General features: G+C 39.1%; 1 protein-coding gene across 5 annotated transcripts in view; it reads left to right on the top strand.

The window, feature by feature from the left end:
- LOC121891991 (fibronectin type III domain-containing protein 4-like) overlaps positions 1–24,057 on the top strand; it is a 69,492-nt gene that overhangs the window by 26,390 nt on the left and 19,045 nt on the right. For 3 of the 5 annotated variants that reach the window (XM_042404718.1, XM_042404716.1, XM_042404715.1), the window contains one exon: positions 11,691–12,375. The exons of 1 other annotated variant lie outside the window; for it this stretch is intronic. In XM_042404718.1, the coding sequence (XP_042260652.1) occupies positions 12,294–12,375 (82 nt within the window). In that variant the 5' untranslated portion in view covers positions 11,691–12,293. Of the gene's footprint in view, positions 1–2,922; positions 3,145–11,690; positions 12,376–24,057 lie in introns of those variants that run through there. One more of the 5 variants, XM_042404719.1, reaches the window with a different exon arrangement.

Below are 24,057 nucleotides of genomic sequence, written 5' to 3'. Positions count from 1 at the left end.
GCCAGTAATGGGTACACATTGCCTTCTGGCAAAAACCGATGATGAATAGACTTCTGTTTGGTGAGGAACTTTGACTGTGTCCGACTCCTCTGGGCTCAAACACTGTGTTCTTGCTTTGTTACCGTACAAAAACAAGATACTATACCATGCCGATTCAAGACGCAATAACATTTATTTGTGAGGGAGTTTAGTTTTCAGGGCCACCACAGAAAACACATCACACAAATGGGACAGTATATTACACATTGATGAGCAGACAACATTGAGTCATGGAGGCTTTTTTCCCCTCAGATCAGTCCAACAAGCTGTCTTCTGAAGGGGGTAAATGAAATATTAACCTTGATTTCCTGTGGGGATATTGAAAATGAGCAAAGTTGTGAAATAACATTTTGAATGCTAAGATATAGTTTTGTATTGAATCTAATACTGCAAATTACTTTTATGTCTATTTTTAGAGTATCCCCCCCCCCCCCCCCCCCCCCCCCGGCCCCTGGCCTCTTCCTGCAGTGAATGGGACAACTGTTTTTGCACAAAGTTAGCAATCACTGTAGGGGCTTAAAATGAGGAAATATATATATCTTCCACTATACAATTATGGGGTCCAATGTGCAGGCAGGCCTGTTTCACAGATCTGAACTTAAACACCATCTAAATTTATTGCCTTTTCATTTGTTTTGTTTTTCTAAGACATAGACGGATGAATCTAACATTAGGTCAAATATACTATCCCGCTAGTGCTAAGCTATGGAAGGGTTAATTCTTTTGGTTCTCAGTGGATTATTTCTGAAAGCAATATTGAATTAAATGAATGTGTTGCTTGTTGTGCCAAACTCAACTTTGCATAGCTTTTAGTCATAATTAGCTCATTGTTTTGGTTCTCTGGCCTGATTTATGGCTTAATATAACAACTATAGAGAGTTTCTGGACCAAACTAGAGAGAAAAGGCCTTGTTGTGTTTCTGCTCACCTTAGACATCTTAAATAGGATGCACATGTTGCTCTGTATCTGCTTGATGTGTAAGTAGGCAACTATTTGCAAACACATTAGCTGTAACAACTAGAAAAGGAAGGCCAGCCTTCATATCTCTTCATTTTGAGTGTTTCTGCCTCCTTGTGGTAAGACAACAAACAATGAAGCTTTAATTTAAAAAAAGTCAAGTTTTAGTTGATAATTGACATTTTGAAGTTGAAAAGTAACTTGTGCAGTTTACTTCTGACATACAAAATGGCTGTTAATCAACTTTTACCCCTTTTTTCTGTTGCTAATCCTGCTTCTTTGACATGCAGTCCTTACAAACAGCAGCTGGTATTCATGACGAGATGTAGATAGAAGAAAGAAAACATCTCTTATCTCCAGTATAGAGGTAGATTTTTGGTTCTTTGAGGATTTTTTTTTAGTATTTTTCGAAATCTCACTTGACAAATGTTTCTTAAACTCTTCATTCATTCAGAGGGTGGTGCTCTGCTCTTTATCATTGCAAACCATAGCTGCAACCTTGATTGCTGGTGGTCCCAAATGACAAAGCGACTGTTTTAAAGGGGACATCAGTAAACTGCACACTTGCCCACTCAGAGACTATTTGCGTTTCTCTCTTAGATTTCTGATTTGTCGATTTTTGTGAGCAAATTGAGATGAATCCTTCTCAGACAAAGGGAATGGCGGCTTCACTTTGCAATTTATGCTGATGAGGCTGATACACCAAAATCTTTAATAAGGTTTTGTCAGTTTTGTGTTGTTGCTTACATTTGCGGTGTGTTTCATCCGTACAGTACGTGTGGAAAGTGACACAGTGTTTCTCAGGGTGTCCACCTCAATCCGAGGATTACCTTGGTGGTAATACAGGACAGAACATTGGTATTGAGTCATAACAAATACTGTATGACGGAAATCTATTTTAATCAACACAACGCATCGACACGTGGGCTCCCCTGGAACAATCCCGATAGGATTTAGACTCATACCATCCGATGAGATCTGACATGTTAAGATGCGGGGCACATACAGCTGTGAAATCAGATGATGATGATGAGCAGGGCAACCATGTGCTGAACTATAGTGATATGAGCCAGGGGATTATGGGTACGGTAACTGCAGGGCAGGCAGTGCGGGAATACACATCTGGGATGGAGATGAGTTACAACACGGAAGACTGATGGTGGTTGGATGATGGGTAAATCGATGGATAAATGAATGAATGGTCGGATACATGAGCTCATAAACGAATGGGTGACTGGTGCATTGCAGTGGCGGAGCAAACCATTCTCTTAGCCCGTCCAAACAGCGCAGTGATAGAGATTGGACCTGACCATGCCAGAGGCTGGCGATGAGACACACTGGCGCACACACACACACACACACACAGAGGAACGTCACTGAACCTCAGAAGGACAGTTTTTGATGCTAGCAAAGTTAGAGGGCCCGTAACACACAAACACAAGAGACAACCTCAGGGGCCTCAAGTCGCTGTGGAGTCGACTGAAACAGCCAGAGTGGTTTCATGAAAAATTCAGAGGCTGCAGATGTGCTGCAAATTCATACTGTAGACTTACAGTTAATCAGGTGTAATTTAAATATAAATGTGTGTTTTAGAAATAGAAAAATAATGGAAATATTGCTTTTTTTATAGTTTACAGGGCTGCAACTGATAATTACTTTCATTATTCATTAATCTGCTGAGTATTTTCTTAATTAATCACTATGTAGATAATAGACACCCAAAGTAACATCTTCAAATTGCTTCAAATTGCTTGTTTGAGCTAACCAGTTGTCAAAACCGCTAAAATATTAACTTTATTATAATATAAGACAAGAAAAAACAGCAAATTCTCACATTTGAGAAGCGAGAACCATGAAATATTTGCCATTTTTGCTAAAAAAAAAAGATTGAAATGATTATTCACATCTCAAAATAGTTGCCAATTCATTTTCTGTTGATCGATTAATCAGTTAGTTGTTTCAGCTTTAAGAAAACTTACCGATAAATGGAATCTGTTTTTATGCAATAGCCTTTTACCGTTTGTAGTTCTGCCTCCAACAATATGTGCGTTTACTTATGCTGCTACTTATTTCTGAAGCAGCTCTGATGCCTCTCAATATGACGACGTCCACAGAAGTGAACATGGAGGTCAACACCATGAATGATAGGTAATCAACTTAATGCCCCCCCCACTCCTTCCTGTGTCTATGTGTCATCTGTGATGTTTTACCCTGCTTTGCAACACATAATAGGACAAAATATGAGTTATTTCAGTATAAAGTAAGCAAGCAAAAGACAGAAACAAAAATAATTGCCTCAGTGGCGACCCCTCACACAATCCAAAACTTTTCATCTCAGAGGTGAAAAGTACAAAAAAAGTAGTTATAAAAACTGAGCTCGGATTATTTCAACACAGCTTAAAATGGTTAGATTGATGGCTCTGGATTCCTCTAAATCACTAATGTCAAAAAACGTGTTTTCCTATTGGTTCTGTAATCGAATGTTGAGGTTTCCAACATCAAACAATCATTTTGTTGTCTTCCTTTGGCTGCAGTTCATTGTTGGGGAAAAATCCACATTTTCCAAGATGACAGATTAAGTGCTGATACATCTTGTCCCTGTCCTTGTTGCTAAGCAGTCATAGCTGTGCTGTTGCTACAGTAGAGATCACCTGTCAATCAAATGATGTGAGTCGGACTGCGAGGTTTCTGTAGCCTTTGGATTTTTTTGTACGTGTTTGTAGGATGACAGCCTACCGTGCTTGATGATTGTTCATATATACAGTGTTTTCTCTTTCTCTCCTCCTCTCTCTCTCTCTTTCATACTTGCTCTCTCTCATAAACACACACACACAGACACACACACACACACACACACACATTCCTCTGGTTGCCTCCTAGCTGAAGCTGCCAGTGTGGCAGAACCAGTTGCTTTGACAAAGGACACAAGTTCCCCTGGGTGTCAGTGGGACTGAAGCCTTGATGCCCTGAATATGCTGGAAGTGTCACTGTTTGCACATGGCTGTGTGTCTGTATACTGTATGCAAGGGCCTCTTTGGTCTTGCAGTTCTATACTTGTGAGGACTAAATGCGCTCGCAGGCATAGAGAGGTGAGAGAAATCCCCTAAACATGAGGACGTGTTGTGTAGTAGGATTTTTGACCAAAAACAGTAAGAGAAAATCCTGGATTGAGGTATGAAACACAGGTTTGGACAGATCTATGAATATATTCAGACACTATGTACATTACAGTTGAGTACTGGACAAAATGGAGAGTCTGAGTCATTTGAGTGGAGTAGTTTAGTTTAATGAAGCTGGAGTTCAGTGAAGTGGTGCTAAAAAGCAAAAGTGACAAGTGGGGCTGCAGCCAGGGTTTAAACCCATCAGAAAAGTTTATCAGACACTAGAAAGTCTATAAAATCTTGAGTTATTGCATTTTTCATATTTTACTTCCTTTAAATTACCATTCAGTTACATTTCTGCTAATTTTATCTCCAAACATGAAAGTTTAAATGTTGTTTAAAAGCCTTTTACTGTCTGCTAGGAATAATGATGGCAAAGTGATGAATCATTTTATTAGTTTCTTTAGAGCTGCAGCTAATTTTCATTATTGATTAATCTGTCAATTATTTTTCTCAATGAATCTGTTAGTTGTTTGGTCCAGAAAATGATGAAAAATGTTGATCACTGTTTGCCAAACCTCAAGGTGACATCCTCACCTTAACCGCAAAGATATACAGTTTACTGTCATAGAAGACTAAAGAAACCAGAAAATATTCATATTTTAAGAAGCTGGAAACACAGAATTTCCTCCTAAAAAAGGTTTCAAAGCAAATAATCGATTATCAAAATACTTTGCTGTTCATTTAATAGTTGGCAACTAACTCTAGTTTCTTTTTTGTTCCCCTAAAAGTACTTAAATTTAAATATATGTTGTGTTAATCAGCCTGTAAAATACCCACCATGCTTAAGTTTCAGTTGCGGAGACTTAATTTCCCCCCACTGGTCCCTAAAATCCCCAAATTGCCTGATAGAATACAGAGGACGTGACCTCAGTGTCCTGAATGGCTCCTGCAGCCGTGACGGAGATAATTTATTGGTCCGTCCTCAGGATTGTGCTGCAGCAGACGTTGCTCTGGTTTGCATTGATGTATTAAGACGACACAAAAGACACCAGCTAGAAGTTGCAGAGAGAAAAACTGAGACTTAGCCAGACGTTTCTGTGAATCGGGATGCTGCCGAGTCATTTAGCGCTCATGTCTCTATGAAATTATAATGAGCTGTTCCATGCATGAATAAAAAGCTGAACATTGAGACAAGAGCCTCATTTGTTTTTAACCGCTGACACACATTTCTGGACGATATCTGACTCCGATGTTTTAGCGGTTATCAGATTCTTCTCCTCCTCCTCATGGCAGGTTTTAAACCAGCAGCCTTTCTGTCAGTGCCTTGCTGAAAGGCGCTTTTTATCAAGTTGATTTTTCATACATTCATGCAGATTATGTTAAAGCGTAGTGTGTCCTGCAGGATGGACGTGGGCACACAGAGGATTGCTGCTTACTAAAACTGACATTCCTCATGGCTGCGGCACACGCCAGCACCATATGTGGAGCTGCTCACTTAGCCCATGCATGGCTGCCTTTCATCATTAGCAAAGAATAAAAAAAAAAAATCAAATTAGCCCTTGTAATTTCAAGCTTTCTTTTCCTCCCTCGAGTAAAAATCCAGCTTTTCCTTATATGGGCGTGTGCTGATTTGTGCTGGCTGCATAAATGTGTGAAATATAAGAAAAATCTGACCTAATTCAAAGAGATAAGTAGGAAAATATAAGAGATTGAATCAAATCAAGAAGCAATAGTCATGTCAGGACAGTCTCCAACATCACAGTCAAACAACATCAGGGAGTTTTTTTTGATTTGTAACTCTTGCCATCATTGTCATTGCGTATTGTAATTTGCATTCACGTCTCTGAGGGACAGCATAAACCGCTCAGCTGTGAAAAATTGGAATGAACCCTGCAGCTTGGTGCTTTTTTTTTTTTTTTTTTTTAAAAAAACATGGACATCATATTTATTGTTCCATAAATTAGCTTTTAAAAGGGTTGTTTCAGGGTGGCTCATGAAGTTTGTTAAGTAAACATGGTGTCATTATTATTTTGGGAACAAAGACTCTTAACTCACTGGGTTTTTTTTTACTAAATCGTGTATTTTTTCTTCGTAAATGAATCCTTGATGTGAATACTGTGCTCTTGTCTATTTAACCAACTTGTGTGGTTCACCTGAAAGAGTCACATTCATGTAAAATTTTGTGGCATGTTGTTGCTCACTGAATATGATAAATACTTGCATGAAAATGTTAAAATATTAAAAATCTAGACTTCAGCATTGCCCTCAAAATCCAATATTGGTTGATTTTAGGTCCTTAAAAGATAATAATAATAAACTATTCATCAAAATTGTCAAGTGAAGAACATATTTTGAGGTTTAACACAAGACAGGAGATTGTTAATAGTAAGTTTATCCCATAATTGCTGTTTTTTTAGTTTTTATTTTTATTTTGATGCTTGTTACTTTTGTGCATTTGGTGCATCTCACTGTTTTTATCTCCAGCTAACACTTCCAAGGCGACCCCGTCCCTGGATGCTTCATTAGTCTTATTGAGTCCTTTTTAGTATTTTTAACACATTTTATGATTTTCCACATGCTCTTAAGGCAGACAAATGCACTTACAAATGATACTATATATCTAAAAGGTGCAGTATGGCCGTTATAAACCAGCCTCGTTTCTCTGGGCCTGCACTGGACATGTTTACTCTGCTGGATGAAGACATGTTCTGAAGTTGGTTGACTCATAATCTTAGCATTGCCAAAGGACAAATGATCTTGTGCAGGCTGTTAGCTCCCCTTGGTGGAGAGAGTCGGTACACAGAAATCCCACTGAACTGAACAGGAGTCATCTTCAGTATTCATCCTCTGGACTTGTCTCTTTGATGTGTTTGTTCATTAGGATCTTCAAAAGGACCATAAATTCCTGTAGGTGTTATGTTTAATGATTGCTAAAACTGCTAATCAATTAATTACAGCCTTTAAAATCAATGTAAGACTTCGTTTATTGGATCACAAGTAGAATGAGCTCAGCGCAGATCAACAAAACCTGCAAATCCTTAATTAAAAATGTTGTGATAATCAGCTTCATGCCAAATTCCATTCAAAAATTAGTTGATTAAGTTTTCATTGACATCCAGAGCTGCTTTTTTTTTGAGTCTGACCCACAAAAATATTCAAGAAAAGTTCAAACTCAAATATCAAAAACCAAAGTGTCATCCTGAAATAAGTCTGAGACGTTCTGCATTGTGTGTTATTCGAAGCAGAGACGCCCTTAATCCTTTTACTCTGCATCCTGACTTAAGGGCTTTTTCCTTTCTCTTTTTTTCCCCCCTGAGCATTATACAGAAGAAACACATTAGCATACTGCAGCAAACAAGGGAGTAAAACTTGATTTTTGCCAACAAGTCCTCACACAGCTCAAGTGTGCAGTAAAGTGGAGCTTTAACAAGAAAGGGACGGCTGCAAACTGTGATGACTTTCAACAGAGCTTCTTTGGTAGGGATGAGAAATTTAACATTAGCATAATGTGCAACATTCAGGCTGGAAATCCCTTTGGATTGCTGTAAATTCAGTAAATATTAAACATCTTTTGTTCATCATCATTTTATTTCCCATCTTTCTATAGATATATCAGTTTTCCGCTGATTATTTAGGCCCAGGTTGGTGGCAGCAAAGAAGCTCAGTGGATGATTCAGCTTTTTCACGGGGATCCTGAGGTGTTCCCAGACCAGATGGGATATTTAAACCCTCCAGCATGTTCTTGATCTACTCCCTCTGTCGTCTCTCGGTTGCTGAAAATAACTGCCACAGGGAGGCGTCCTGGAGGCTTCCTCAACAGATGTCTGAACCACCTGAACTGACTGTTCAGTGGCATCATCCGTCTGGTTAATGTCTTTTACTTTATAGATCTGCGACTATAGTTTCTCAAACACTGCTAGGGTCAACCTTTTGTTAATATGACTTTTCTATATTGAGCAATTTGTGTGTCAGTGGCAAGAAAAGCACATTATATCTGCTTTGATTCAATGTTGTGAAAAAAGAAGAAATGAAAACTTCCAAGAGAGGAGAACATGTTTAATAGACACATACGTATCTTTCTTCTTAGTCAGAACACACATAGTTGACATCCGCAGCACAAAATGTGTCCCAACTTCATAGAATATATGATTTCTCAGCAGGTTTTGAGTATGTACTGTGTTGAAAACATGCTGGAGAAGTGACAAAATTAAGAACATACTCAAAAAAAGTCAGTATACATAATAAAAACCGTTTGATTTTGGGGGTCAAACAGTGCAGGAAGAGCTGCTCACAGCTGCAAACAAAACAAATTGCAGGCGGTGGTGAAACAGTTTGAGTAACAAAACATAATAAAAAAATTATGAATCAGTGAAAAACCTTTTTGCTTTCTTTGTGTAAAGTGAAATTAGCAGTGACATTTCAGTGTTGCATTTCTATCGGTGCAAATACAGCGTTTCATCATTTCCTGGAGGTAGAAAACAGCAAACACAAGTAAGTTGATTATAAAAATGATGTACTATCACAATTAGTACGGAGCACATACTGTATATAAATATGGAACTGGAGCACAACAATGGAACTTTTTCACAGCAGGTATTTTGACAGCACAGGTGCAATTACTAATATAAATGATGGCTGAATCCCATTTCCCCAATCCATGATACTGGTATAGTGCATGATTGTTCACCAGTAAGGCTTCCTTGAATGGGGCTGAGCCATCATCATTATTATCATCTGGTGCTTTTCTTGCTATGACAAGTCAAAATGTAAGCTGTGGAAAAGGTAAATCTATAGTCTTACTTTTAAAGTTGCTCTTGGAAACTTTAAACTTCGGCGTCTCCAAGTGGCAGCAGGAAGCAAGAGCAGCTTTGGTGGTCAGGACCCCCAGAGAGGGTCACAAAAACCACAGCTATATATAGTATAGGAACAAGAAAAGAGCACTTCTGCTGCACAAAATAATTTTTCAGACTTTCCTCTAATGTTCCTCTAATGCATATTTCTACTGAATAATTGAACAATGTACCTCTTCGTCCTCTGAATAAGGGCTGAATAAGACAAATGTACTTCACACAAACATCTTGCTTTCTATTTCACCCTTTTGAAGGTTGTCAAGACGTTTGGTCTCATTTGATCCCAGAAAATCAATACCAAAATCTGCTGTCCTTTAATTCTCACATCAATCTGTAATGTCAACGATGTCAAACTGTTTGACTTTGCGGTGAAACAACTGGTGCAGCGTTAAAACCGGCTGAAATAAATCAGAGGCTAAATCGAAAGCTTCAACCCGAGATTAATGATGTGTGAAAACTGTCACAGGGAAACAGTTGCCTCACAGGTTTCACACAGAGACTTTATAAAACAGATGTTTTGTTTTGACATCATATCAGGGACAAATGCCAGTTTACACCGTAGGAAAGGCTTTGCAGAAGTGTCCTTCTTTTGTAGAGTCGATCTTACAAGCAAGGTCGACAACATCTATCCCTGTTTCATGACTTTTCAAGTTATTATAAGAAGAAATATGAATAACTGCTCTTCTTTTCTTCATAATGAACTAATATAACCTCATCCTGTACTGTTTGTAATGAAATACAGACATTTTTCATCTCTCCCTCTAGTGCAACAATACTGAAGTGATTCACAGTGCTATAAATTGAGAGTTTTTAATGTCCGTCTTGTACTTAATTGTATTTTCTATGTCTCCTATCTGCAGTGGTTACCAGCTTGGCGGTTCAAACCTCTTAAAGGAAGTGACAAAATAAGTTTAAGTGGGAAAAATACAGGTCTGCATGACAAGATTATATTATGACTTTTGTGACTTTTATGTATTTTTTTTTTTGTTGTGATTTTCTTGATTGTTTTATCTCTTCAGGCTTCTAAAAGTTACTCAAATGAGACGTTTTGAGAGCTGCTCACAACTCATTGACATCTACGATGTGTCACATGGGGCTCCGAGAAGGCTTTGTGTCATTTTAAGGGTCCAACTGGTGCAAGAAGTAATTAGATCCTTCACTTACATAAGATTATTTATGATGAATCTAAGTGTTTTACATAGTTAAGCTCTCTCCTTTATGTCTCTCAGGTCTTGTTTTATTGAGGTGAAAACATAAGTGAATGTTGTAAATTAGTTTTTTTTATGTGACTCTGTGTTAACTACTCTATGCTGCCCTTTTGGTCAGGTGTCTCATAAAGATGATGATGTATCTCAAGAGACTTCCTGGTTAAATGAAGGTATTAAAAAAACTGTGAAGATGCTCAGTCATCCTGGTCATGTTATATCCAAAAGTGTTGAGTCAAGAGCAACTGGACTCATTTCAAGAATCTACATCAAGTCCAGTTACTCTTGATTGAGTGCTTTTGGATGTTGAAGTAAAAGTACTTGTTCTTAACTAGGAGAATAACAGTAAAAGTCCTTCATTCACAATTTAAATTTAAACTAAATTTTGTAGTAATTCAGTATCAAAAGTAAAAGTAGGGTACTCATTATGCAGAATGACCCTTTTTTGGTGTGTTAGATTATTATAGAAGTCATATTATTTGATTATTATTACTGATGCAAGTGGAGCTCAAACCACCAGTTATATGCTTTTAGTAGTTTAATATATTGATGTATCATATAAAATAATCATGTTTCTGATGAGAATATTGATCTACAAGGTAAATAAAGCTGTTTACTCCACAACAAAAATGGTTCTGGAGTAAAAAGTGCAGGATTCCCCTTTAAATGTGATGGTTTAGAAGAAGAAATACACAAATACAATAAAGTACAGGTACCTCAAAATTGTGCTTATGTGCAGTTTTTGAGTAAATGTACTTATACTTAAGGTTTATCTTTGTATTATTCCTAGGTAGGATTAACAGCCTCACCACAAGGTCCAATTTTGCCTTTTTTTTTGTACATTTGATCCACAATTCCATGACAACATGGGCAAACTGCATCTGCTGATGAAGACTATGCGATATGATTGAAAGCTCACATCAGCTACTAAATGGACCATGTGGTGAGATTGTTCTCCTGACGTCAAGAATGGACTTTAAACATCAGTCAAATTGTTTTGATTGACTGATATTTGCGTAGTTTGACTTTATGATTCATTTAAATCATAACGACACATCTTTGTAATCTGATCACATAATCCACAGCTGGCTGATCAACACGCAGGTAAACCAGAGTGATGGAATGCGCCTTCCTCCTTCCTCTCCATCCTCCTCCTCCTCCATCTCCATCCTTTGTATAGAGAGGATTTGTAACGTCATTCTGAGAGAAGCACCGTGCAGGCCTCCTGTGTTTGTGTGTGTGTGTGTGTGTGTGTGTGTGTGTGTGTGTGTGTGTGTGTGTGTGTGTGTGTGTGTGTGTGTGTGTGTGTGTGTGTGTGTGGTTGGCTGGAGGAGTTACCACCGCAGCTCCTGCAGACAGAGACATTTTCTGATCCTCCGGGTTTCCCATAATCTGTCAGATTAAACCAGCGCGCCGCCCTCTGGAGGAGGCGGGCCACCTTTGCGCTCCTGCCTCATTCTTCCTTTTAAAAGAGAGTGCCTAAACACCCTATTGTCGTCTTCTTTCTCTTTTTTTTATTTATTTAAATCATCAAGCAGCGCTGATTTGTCTTCTCTCCTCGCTGAGATGACAGCCGACCTGCCTGAGCGCTGTCCGCGGTGCTGAAACTCCGGCGACCTTCCACCTGCCGGCGGATAAAAGGCGAATTTATCTGCGTCTCCGCTGACATTTGGCGCAAAATTGAGCCCCGCTAGACACAAGCAGAGCCGAGGACAAGTGGCGGAGAGGGTCGAACTACCTGTTAGCTTCTCCGGGCTGATTATGCTGCCTCCGCTGCGCGTCTGATCCACGAAGGGAAAAGACCGACTGAGATTCAGCATATTTGAATTTGCAGCTGCATACCTACTGACTTACTTTGTGCAAGTTGGAGATTAAACGCAAGATTTCTTGTGGAAAAAGGGGAAGCAGTGCAGGTTTTTTTCCCCCCCTCTCTTTTGAATTGTGCCTTCGTGATAAGAAGAAGGAGAAGAGGAGGGTGAAGAATGAAGGGTGGTGTGGAAACAGTGGTGACCCTGTGGGGGGACTTGCAGTAAAACGCAAGGGAGTGAAAGGGGGGGAAAAGGAGGAGGAGGAGGAGGAAGAGCTGCTGAAGATCCAGAGGTGTGTCTGTTAGTGTGTGCACGGAGACAGAGAGGGTTATGACCGCGTCTCCTCACCTGGACCTCGGGCTGCTGCTGCTGCTGCTGGCCTGCTGGCAAACTCCGGCGATGGTTGGAGGAAGTGAGTCTCTCTGTTTACCATCTTCTAATTGCATGAATGGAAGTCAAGTTCAGAAACATGAGTGGTATAGGTGTGAACAGCTGGCATAATTCTGAAAATATGAGATATGAGATATGTGTGTAATTGAACATGAAGATCATTCAAAATGTGTTTTATTTGCATCAAATACAAAAATACAACTAAAAATATGAGCAAATATGCAGAAATACACTATAAACATGCACTTTATATCATCAAAATAGTGAATTAGACAATCATCAACCAACAAATTGACAATAAATTCATAAATATCATCTTGTGTGTGTTTAAATCTCCTTTCATCTTGTGTTTGCACTGCACATCATGTCTGAAAAATGTAAATTAAATCAAAAACGGAGACTATAATGCTATTATAATAGTAAGAAACGCAGTAAAATCTGGCAGGTTTAGCTGTTTTTCTGAGGGTTTTTTTTTTTTTTACTGCTTGCTCCTTTTCTTCAAGTATTGTATGAATGTTTTTTCTTTGGTTTATTACCAATCTAGGATTTGGTGGAAATCATGTCTCAACATAAAGCATAAACGTGAAAAAATGATCACATTTTGGATCATAAAGGGGGAAATTATCCTCGTTTTTCATGTTTTCAGTCCAGACATGTTTCTGTCTCTGCACTGATTCATTTAACCCTTCAACCGGCTGGTGGTCCAGTCGGTATAAAGTCATGCTGTGCAGCCAAACATAGTTTTAATATTTTAAATTCTAATGTAGATGCCAGTAGTTTCTATAGATACCAAATATGTGAGACAGAATATTGAGGAAAAGTGTGTAAATCATGCACAAGACATCTTGAACACTCCGATGAAGAGCTGAAATAGTTGATGCAGAATATAATTTATGTATGATTCAGTCACAGTGTGGCGTAAGATTATTTTTTTCTGACCTTAAAGCTACTTCAGGTGAATCAAACGGCTTAAAAAAACATAAAAATATTCATATTGTACTGAAATAAGAAGCAGCCTGCTTTGAAAAGTTGACTTTTTAAGCTGTAATTAATTATCAGCATCTATAACAGAGGGCAGGTCTCTCAAATGGAGCCTGTTTTTTCATCATCTAGCGCTTTAAGTACATGACAACAGCACAGCTTTACATTAACTTATTGCTTCGTCTGTTTGATTCGGGGTGAGAAGGTGGTTGCTGCCCATTATTTGCATCATATATTTCAATGAGACAAACAGCTGTTGTAAAACTGTCAAAACCTTAATTGAATGTCTATCAGGGGATTAGAATTTCAAAGCAATCTCTCCCTCACACTCCAGCCTGTTTAATTAGCTGTAGCAGGAATCTACAGGCGCTTAAATCATCCAAACTTGTGGTCAGATTCTTGCCTGTTTATGCAAAGCGTCCTTAGTAAATGAAACCAAATCAACATAGTTTTGCCTTGGCCGAATACCAAGAGGCAGCTAATCTGCGTTAAGAGGCTCTGTATTGATTTAGCCAATGAAGTGTGGCTTTATACTTCCCCACATGGCCCTCACCTCCTCCGCTCATGACATAAATATTTTTATAGGAGCTCATCTACCTCGCTGCGTCAAGCTGCTCTCTGCCACTGCCACAGATTTAAATGAGGATTTATATTCATGTAAAGCCACTGGTTACAGATTAACTTCCGTGTACAGCATTATGACTTATTATTATGAAATGTTGCCGAGGTAATCGTGTGAGGAGCAGATTTATGCTCGTAAAAGTTCACACTTTTCAGGATGTATTCATATGGGATTTTATGAGACTGAATGATGAATTTACAACAGTGGAACGACTGCATCCAGCTGATTCTAGTTCTGTGCTCATGAAAAGCTCTATTTGTTAATATATATATAAAGCAATTTCCTTTAACTTGGAAACATGTTTTTCTGACAATAGCTTGGGGTTGTGTTGAGCTTCACTAAGCAGAATAATCTCTGACTGCTGTTGACATCACTGCAGGACAAAAATTAAACAAATCCAAATTCTTAATTACTAAACAGCACCTGGGGAACTTTAACAAATGTGTAACATTATCATGCATGTAATGACGTTTATTGTGTTGGCATTGTAAACTAAATACCACTGCTGGCTGTGTATGATGTCATATTACACTTAAATACACAATTATGTGCTGCAAGGAATACATATCTTTAAAAAGTCACACATGAAAAAACATGTTTTATTCCAGTCAGATCAGTTGATGTGGTTTTATACAGCATGTTTCCTCATTTTCAATATCTGTCACGGATGTGGTGAGCAGAAACGAGGCAGACAGGATTAAAAGATTGAGGCAAAAACAGGTTTGGCAACAGGATGGCAGTCAGCAGGATTAAACAAGAGCAAGCAGACACTAACAGAGAACAGGTAGGGGTCATAACGGATACATATATATATATATATATATATATATATATATATATATATAGATATATATATAGATATATATATATAGATATGTATCGCAAGAGTACAAGATATTCCAGCAAAGGTAGTAAACTAGTGGACCGGTGTATCTATACTAAGGGACTGATTGAGTAATGAGGAGCAGGTGTGAAGGTCAGGGGAATGGCAGGAAAAGCTGAGGAACACTGCTGACCACTCAGAGTCTGGAGTTACAGTATAGCAGAAAATGGAGTGAGAAAGACAAAAGCCAAGCTGGGGTTGAAACTGAGCTCAGCCTCAGTGACTTTTTTTTTTTAAAACAAATCAAAGATGTTTTATTGGAATAGAGAAGATCAGTCACTTGTGTCGAGAAAAGGATCTTTCATTTGAAGAAAATATTTGATTGGCATTGAAGAAAATCTGAATAATCTCACACTACTGGCAGGTGTTTCCACTTTTTGGAAGAATTAGTTGGTTTAAAGGCTCAGTACTATTAGATACATGAGTTATTAAAGGGCGTACGTCAACACATCTGTGCCTTTTCTATGTGAGCCAGCACACCGGCTATGATTCACATCATCGCAAGTCTGATGTATAACCCTGTTAACACAAATGGACTCAAACATTTGAGACGCGACATGTTGTCATTCAATGTGAACGACGTGGAGAAGCTGAAGAAGCTTCAACTGTCTTTTGATTTCTTCAGGACTCAAACTCAACTATGCAAAAACACTTCAAACAACTGTGGAAAAGCTGATGCTCATGATCAACAGTTCCCCATTCAATGTGATGAAATGTTTTTGTGCACCAGGATAGTAGCACAATCAGACAGTATGTAGGTAACGTGCTTAATGCTAAACACGCCTGCAAGCCTCAGGCTTGTGTGAACAAGGTGTTAAAATAAACACTGTCCTATTTCAAAGGATCAATATGCAGCAACCCTCCAGAAAAGTAACAGTTTAATCATATTTGCTTCCCTGCATCACTAGATTCCAGCTAATCATGATTCCTGCTACTTTTTAAAATTTTACTTGATTGAATTTCACCACGAAAAAAACCACAAATACAATTTATCAAGCTATAAAGAACAAAGTTCACAATTTACAACCCCCCTCCCCCAAAAAACCATACAGGAGACACAAATCACATACAAGGAATATATATAAAGTGCTGTGTGATAAAGTGCAGAGAGTTCAGTGACTGTTCAGATCTGGAAGCACCTCATCGAGTGCACGTAGGTCCCTCAAATCAAAGATCCAGCACGTGCCGAGGGAGTTTTGACCCCTATCCAAAGTTCTCCTCCTTCTGAGGTCAGCAAGCACATGTTTAAAGACCGTGTTGCTGTCAATCACAGTCTGTTTGATGACCATGGCACATCTGGTTTTCCACAGTTTCACATATACTATACCGATGATCAGTTGGAACAGTTCTTTTTGTTAGCAGGACGTCTTTTCTTCCAGCAGACCATACATGACAGAGATATAGTTCAAATTAAAAGCCAGTCCAAGACCTCCTGAGCTCTGTAACAGCCCATCAGGAGGTGTTGCTGTGTTTCATCATCATTACAATAAATCATGGGACATTCTTGTGTTGTTGCATAAGAGCTCCATGAAACAACAGCTCTGACAGGAAGTCTGTTAACAGAAATAAGCCATCGAACGTCTCAAATGTTCTCTGAGAGATTTTTAAAATTTTTAATCCACCATATATACCAATCTATCTGTAAATGTTGGTGCTGTGTAATAAGATCTTCATATTAGTTTATACCAAGCTGGTAGCTCCAGGTCTGAAAAGTGAAGCCAATGTGGAAGTGCCGTCAACCTGCATTCTCTCTAACGGCCAGCGGGGGGCGACTCCACTGGTTGCAAAAAGAAGTCCGATTGTATGAAAGTCTATGAGAAAATGACTCTACTTCTCACTTGATTTATTACCTCAGTAAACAATTTCCTAATGAGCTTATGTTCTCAATCGCTACTTCCAAGTCTTCAATGCAGCATAATATTCATTTTGTAAATGATGGTCCTCTTTAATTTAAATTGGACGATAAAGCAGGTTATGCTATAGGGCGTGGCTACCTTGTGATTGACAAGTCGCCGCCACTGCGACAGCGTTAGTTAGGTAACATAAACATGGCGTAACCTCAGATTCAGTATAGGAGTATCTGCTGCTATTTCACAGTATGTTTTCAGTTCATGAAAGTTAATTGTAACATTTTGAATTTGAATTTTTGATCCATGGAGGTTTCTGAAACTTTCCTCAAGCTGAAAAAAACAATTTAAAAATCTGTGACGTCATCACAATGTAAAGTCTATTGGCCAAGCAGCAACTCATAGCTAGGGCCAGTAGGCGGGGAGACACCACTGCGTTTATTCAGTTGGCCGCACAACACGGAATCAAACCCGGAAGCTAGAAACTTTTTTAGATGTATGTGCCAGCTGAGCAATTCTTATTGGACTGAATCGGCGTCATATTATTACATCCATGCTGTAAATGCACTGTGCTAACCAAGCTAGCTGCTAGTGCTAGGGTCAACTCCAGCTTCTCGTGCAAATATGGTAACTACGTCCAGAAACATTTTTAACAAAAGTTATTATTACTCTGGTACCAAACTCTATAGCACTGAACCCACCATGTTCCTCGCTTTTATATAATAGCTCTCGTTTGGTAACTTCCCCTGTTGTTCCCCAGATTAAGTTGACACACTGGACAGGATGAAGGTTTTGACTTTATTTATTCTTGATCTGTAATTGGTATTTTTGTTTTCCCATTTCTGCACTTTATCTTTAATTTCACACATTGTTTTCCCCCAAATTTCTTTCACCACAGTCTCCGTCACAGATGGTCAGACTGAGTATTTTAATTTCTTGTTTGATTTGAATGTTAATATTTTGTTTCTCACTCTCTCCTCCAATCCAAACTCCTTCAATTTTGGCATGATTTAATTTTGCTCCAGATGCTTGTTGATACAGATGCAAATGTTAAGACATCCATCTCAGCTTGATTTTTAAAATTTTGTTTTATTAAAACAGTGATGTCATCTGCGTAAGCAGTAGCTGTAACCGTGTTCGCATACCCTACACATGTGCTAGTAATCCGGCTGTTGGTGTTAATTCTTTTGATTAAAGAACTTATTGCTGGAATGTAAAGAGCAGCGCTCAGGGGACAGCCATGCTTCACTCCTCTCTCCACCTCAAAACTCTCTGTTGAAACCCCATTTAAATTTTACACGCTTGATTTAACATACAGACATCTGACAATCAGATGCTTTCATTACCAACCATGGATAATCTCTGGAAATATAATCAAAAGCTTTTTTTTGATCAAGACTAATAATGTCTGGGAGGCAAGACAAAGTTGCTTCAGACAGTTAATAAGATCTAGTTGGACTCCAGTTGTGTTCGTCTCTGTTGCACCTCACTGCTCCCAGATGAAAACCTTGGGAATGAAATAAAATAAAAAAAAAAAAGCTGCTCATTTTCAGCCTAAAAAATCGAAAGCAGTTTTAAGAAAGGAGCTCAAAGACTGGAGCTGAACATTTGCAGCACATGAGGGATCACAAAAATGCACCAACCGTGGCCACAGGAGGTCTTTATTGAAAAGGAGCAGGGCAAAGTGCTTCTTTATTCATGCAGGGAAGGATCTCTTTCTGCTTCACATCACTGCTCCTCTCATTGACGATCGACGTTGTTTATTCTCTTTGCTTGCTCAGATTTTCCCCGACGACCTGACGATTCGAATCATTCCTGCGTTTCTCTTTATTGTCTCCTTTTCTTCAACCTGAGTTGTTTCACAGCATCACTGCTGCTCAAAAATTCATATCGGCAAGCGTGCTCTGATGAGTTCTTGAGGGACGTGACTCAACCTGACCGGCTGAGGGCAAATTAAAATTCCCAGCTAATTGCTGACATTTGGGTCCAGTTCTGAAATGTTGTTACGTAATGTGGTCATTAATCAGGAAATGATTAGCAACTCAGTGAAAGTTGCACCAGGATGCAGAACCTTATCTCTCATGGCACGTCTTACCTTTATGTAATCCTACTGTATCTTAATCAGCATGCACAAGTTGTTACTGTCTCTACGGCAACCCCAGTAAGAGCACACACACACACACACACACACACACACACACAAATGCACAGACATCCATCCCTTACAGAAAGTGGTAGGGAGCCATTAGCCAGATTAGGCTGTCTGAGTCTATCAGCAAACTGTTACTTCCCAATGATTTACCGTCAGCTGTCGGGGCCGAGTCGTACGTCACAAACTACTCTACTCCGATGTAAACAACGGCTGTCATAAGGCTTGTTTTTGTTTTTGTCGCCGGTGGAGACACAGTCATTGTAGTGTTGCTAGGGGGCTGCAGAGGAAAACAGGCTTGGATTTGACAAGTACTTTGTGTTTGATGGAAGCTTTTGTCCAGAACACCTCGTAGTACAATAACAGCTGATTGGAGCATTGTTCAAAGCGAGGTTACAGCAGCAGGGATCAGAACCACCGCATGTGTTCTGTCGTATTTCTAAACTTCTGAGGACCAAATTCCTCAAAAGTTGAACACAACCTGGCTGTTCCCTTCACGTTCTAATATTATAATTTGGGTTTTATGCTTAAATCGGGATATGATTAGTGTTTTAGATTTATAATCGCCCTTCAAAATTCTGCCACTGGTGCAAGATTAGTGCATCTGTTCCCAGTGCAGGCTCTTTAGTTTCAGGGATTTTGAAATGAAAAAGGACTTGACAGCTTGTAACAAGACAGAATAAAACTAATCACTCCATTAGCATCATAAAAATTACACTTGATTTGACAGAATACATCAGAAACACTTAAAATTATCTCACCACTTTGGCAGATTCCCTTATATTAGAGCCATATATACATTAGAGATAGATTTTTATTATTTTTGCTTATTTAATTGTAGAATTCTTATTATAGTTCTTGTAATTCTTGTACTGTTTATGAAGTACAATAGCAAAGAAGAAAACTGTGTAATAATAATTCCTGACTGAACTTTCTAGCATAAAAAGCTTCAGATATGCACACATTTATAAATAGTCGAGGTAAGCGGATTTCAGCTGATTTTGACCAATTACAAAAAGGTCTATGAAGCAAATTTCAATGCCAGTAAACTACAAGACCTGATGGGTTTAAAGGTTAATATACAGTAGTTCTTGTGTTTGTTACTGTATGATTGTTGCTGTTGGTTCATTAGATATAAGTAAGTGATTTATTAGTTATTAAAGTTATAATCTTTAAGATTTCAGTCTTGGTTGATTTTGCGACACAAGAAGTTACTGTTGGTAGCAGCAAGTGTAGTTTCATGCTACAGGTCAGACAATTCTGGGGGCAGAAAACATTTCAATAGAGAAGTCAGCCAATAATCTGCCTCTTTTCCATCATGTATTAAACAACTGCAAACTGATTTCATGCTGAGTGCTGCATGAGGAGATTTCCACACAACAGCAGGACACAGTAAAGTTTGTGGCCTTGTGCATTAACAGCTCACTGTGTCTGTTCCTTCTTGTTCCAGTTTCTCCCTCACAAGAATAAAAAGTGATCCTGTTTAAAAAGAAATGTCCCAAAATGACTGATGCAGTGCTAATATTGGTGACAAATACATCAGATTTCCTTTGACTGCTTCACTATAAAAACCACCTTGTGTTTTGCTGTTAAATATTTTTAATATGAAACAGCGGCGGTTTTAAATGTTTGGTTTGCAGCAGCGGTAACTTAATACAGCTGTGATACGGCTTTCGGAGTGTGAGCGATAAACAAAAAGGCTGATATCAATGTGAAAATAAAAATAGTAACGTTGAATTACATGCAGCATCTTATCTTGTGAATCTCTTGTGCGCAGGTGGGCAATCTGAACAGGAATGGCGGACTTCACCACTACTAATAAAACCCACTAGATAATTATAATTACAGATTATAAATGCATTAACTCACAATTGCAGCAAATGCAGACCATTAATAGTCTCACAAAATGGTTTGATTTAATTAAAATTATAACTTTCATCTAACTTTAATGTGAAATAAACCCTTGATGAGTTATTGAACTTATTGTAATGTGATACATTAGGTATTACAGTCCTATTATGGTCTGTTTTGTTTTTTTGGATGGGAATTATGAATGAGCATAAATGTATCATTTGCACAAACCAGCCTGAAACGTGAAGGACAAACAAGGACATGCGAGGACGGTGTGTGTGTGCGTGTGTGTGTGTGTGCGTGTGTGTGTGTGTGTGTGTGTGTGTGTGTGTGTGTGTGTGTGTGTGTGTATGCTTTAACATCCACCTGAACTGCTATATTTCATCATTTAATCAATATCCCACATTTTACTTCTCCTCCTACTCGCTGTTTTCCCTCCACCCTCTCTCCATCGCTCGCTTCTTTACCACTCCATCCATCATTGATCATTTTTTCTCTCCCTCTCTCCCCCTCCATCCATCCATCCATCCATCCATCCATCTCACTTTGCCCTTCGTTCGTCTTTTCTCTCAAAACCACAATATTGAAAATTCCCTCGCCCTTTCTTGATATCTGCCCGAGATAATTGCTCCCCTTCCTCGGTCTCTTCTTTTTTTCCCCCCTCTGACTCATTCATCCCTCACTCTACCATATTCCTGTCGTCTTTCATCCTCCTCTATCTCTACCCTCGTCTGTGTCGCCCTCTCTCTCTCCACTGTTTTTCCTCTCACATCTCCACCTCTTTTCCTCTGTCTTTCTGACTCTATCTAAGCCTCTCTTCTCATCTTCTCTCCTGGTGTATATAATGTAATTGCAGAAGTATATTCACTGTGCGTGCACTCCATCGCTGCCCTGGCAGATGAAAGCGGTTGGGATTTAGCTGCCGTAACGTGATGGTAGTTGAGGGGGGGTTGCTGTCATTGGCACAGACAAGGGAACAGACATGGTTTTGAATGAGCTTTTCTCTGTGGAGTGTGTGTGTGTGTGTGTGTGTGTGTGTGTGTGTGTGTGTGTGTGTGTGTCTGTGTGTGTGTGTGGAGGTGGTGTGTTTTTATTATATGTACACCTTTGTTAATGCATTTTACTCATTCCTGTATATAAGGTGGCCAAACAACAATTTGATATCATGTCCAAATACACTATATGGACAAAAGTATGTGGACATCCATGTGAGGATAATGGCAACAGTTTCCTGTTTCAGAATGACATGCCCCCATGCACACAGCAGTCCATAGAGAAAACCGGCCTGCAGAACCCTGACACAACTGGGATGAACTAGAACATCAGGCCTAATTGTCAACCTCACTAAAAGTGTGTTTTTTGACAGAATGTAAAGCAAAGTTTCGCCTTGTAATACTGGAAGCCCCTTGTGTTTAAAAAAAAAGCTTCGTTAAAGGATCCAGAAAGTCCAGTTTCAGTGACAGATCCAAGTGTCAAAACACTGCACAGTGGTTTATAATAATGATGCAAGATTTTTAAACTCTGGGAAGTTATCAATAATTTTATCTTTCGCTGTGATGATCACAGACCACAGCAAGTTTCATCCCAGCCTCCATCTGCCTTCTGAGCTCCTAAACTGGGTCTAGCTGGGTAACTAGACTGTCTATAGCACAGTAAAGGGAAAGTATGAAATAACTTTATGACCTTTCAGATTTGAACACATCTTTTAATCATGAGAGCCATTCAAATACTGTCCCTTAACTGGACTTATTTATGCTGCTTTTATCTGTTTTTATGACTGATTCGCTTGTTTGGTTGTGTGCACTGGTACTCACTTCACAAAAGAAGTTTCTAACAGGAAAATAAAGTTGTTTGAACTGAATAAACTGTAGAAATACACTGTTCATCTTACAAAGAAATCTACTATCTGGTCACTGTAGCGCCTTGCCAGATGAAATCACAACAGGTGGTTAAATTTGGTCTGAATGCTGCCTTATTTGCGTGAATTCGACCTTTGGACTGTTAGTGCAGTCTGTGTTTATTAGCCCTAAACAGCCAAATACCCTTCAGATTGTAAAGATGTTAGCCGTAGTTGGCTAGCAACCAATGCATCGCGTGTGTGTGATTTGACTGATGTCAGCACTCATCTGGAAGTCCACATCTCTCTGTAGAAGTTCAGAAAACCAAAAGAGTGCATTTTCAGCTCGCATGGTTGCATATTTACTTCAGTCTGCACCACACAGAGCAAGTTTGCATCTGCTTGAGTCCACTCGCATCTTTCCATTGACATTATAAGCCTCTAAAATTCGCCTGAAGGCAGCCAAGTTTGCAAAATCTTGCAGAATAGTCTTCCCATAGAGGGAAGCTGTTACAGCAGCATTTCGGTGGCTGTATGTCCATGTAGTGCCATGATTAATCACAGAAAATGGTTCAGAAATGGAAAACATCATCCATAAACATCAGGTTGTGTTAAGTTAATTTCTCAGAATCAAAGAACAAGAGCACAGTTGCTAATAGACCAGAATGCTTTCGAGCCACGGGACAAAGGTTTGTTCGACACAAATGTTGCCTTTTCTCAACTGGAAAAAACTCCCACTTCCTTGTTCTTGCTATGCTTTAATTCACTCCTCCTACACATGGTTGATGCAACAGGTTTATAATCCTCCCCTGTGAGCTGTCAGGTGGGATTCTGGGAAATGTAGGAAATCACTAACTGAAGCAGACAAGGCAGATTGAAGCAACTGTATGCACTCACTCCCATAGATTGATAATCCTTTTGTATTTTCTCCTTTAATGATTCTGAAGCAGTTTTGGCAGGCTGGGCAGCGTGTGCTGCAGGGAGCAGAGGGAGGCTGGCTTGCATAATGAGCTGTTAGCCTGAGATAGTACTTGACATTCATGGTCATACTCCACTGAGCCTGACTGGATGCTTTTGGTTGAGGCTGATTTTTTTTTTAATCTGCCACACAATATTTGGAGAGTTGGTGTCAGTGCTGCTGCCTCCAGCAGCCTGGGAATGAGCTGCTGTGTTCTTTGTTTTTACAGTGAAGCAGAGGTGATGCTGCTGTCATTTTTGTGTTGGTTGTCACTGCTCCAACAAGGAGGCGTTGGATTCAGATGTACAGACAATCAATAGAGTATCAAACCAGAAAAAACAACACTATGAAGCTGTGGCAGCTGAAGACAAATACGTTTGAATAAAATGGTTTAAAATGTGTTTTTGCTAAGACGTTTGTATATACTGTATATATCCTTGACTCATGTCTTATCTGCTCATAATTGTAATTGTCAGAAAGAAGCAAGCTCAGCTAACTAGCCTCCATTTCTCCATGTGGAATACAAATGAACAGTCATTACAATTAGCTGAATGTTATAAAGGAGTGATTCCCGGT

The sequence above is a fragment of the Thunnus maccoyii genome, chromosome 24 (genome assembly GCF_910596095.1).
Source record: "Thunnus maccoyii chromosome 24, fThuMac1.1, whole genome shotgun sequence".
NCBI lineage: Eukaryota > Metazoa > Chordata > Actinopteri > Scombriformes > Scombridae > Thunnus > Thunnus maccoyii.
Note: the sequence above shows the minus strand (reverse complement) of the source record. Positions and strands in the feature narration are given on the sequence as shown.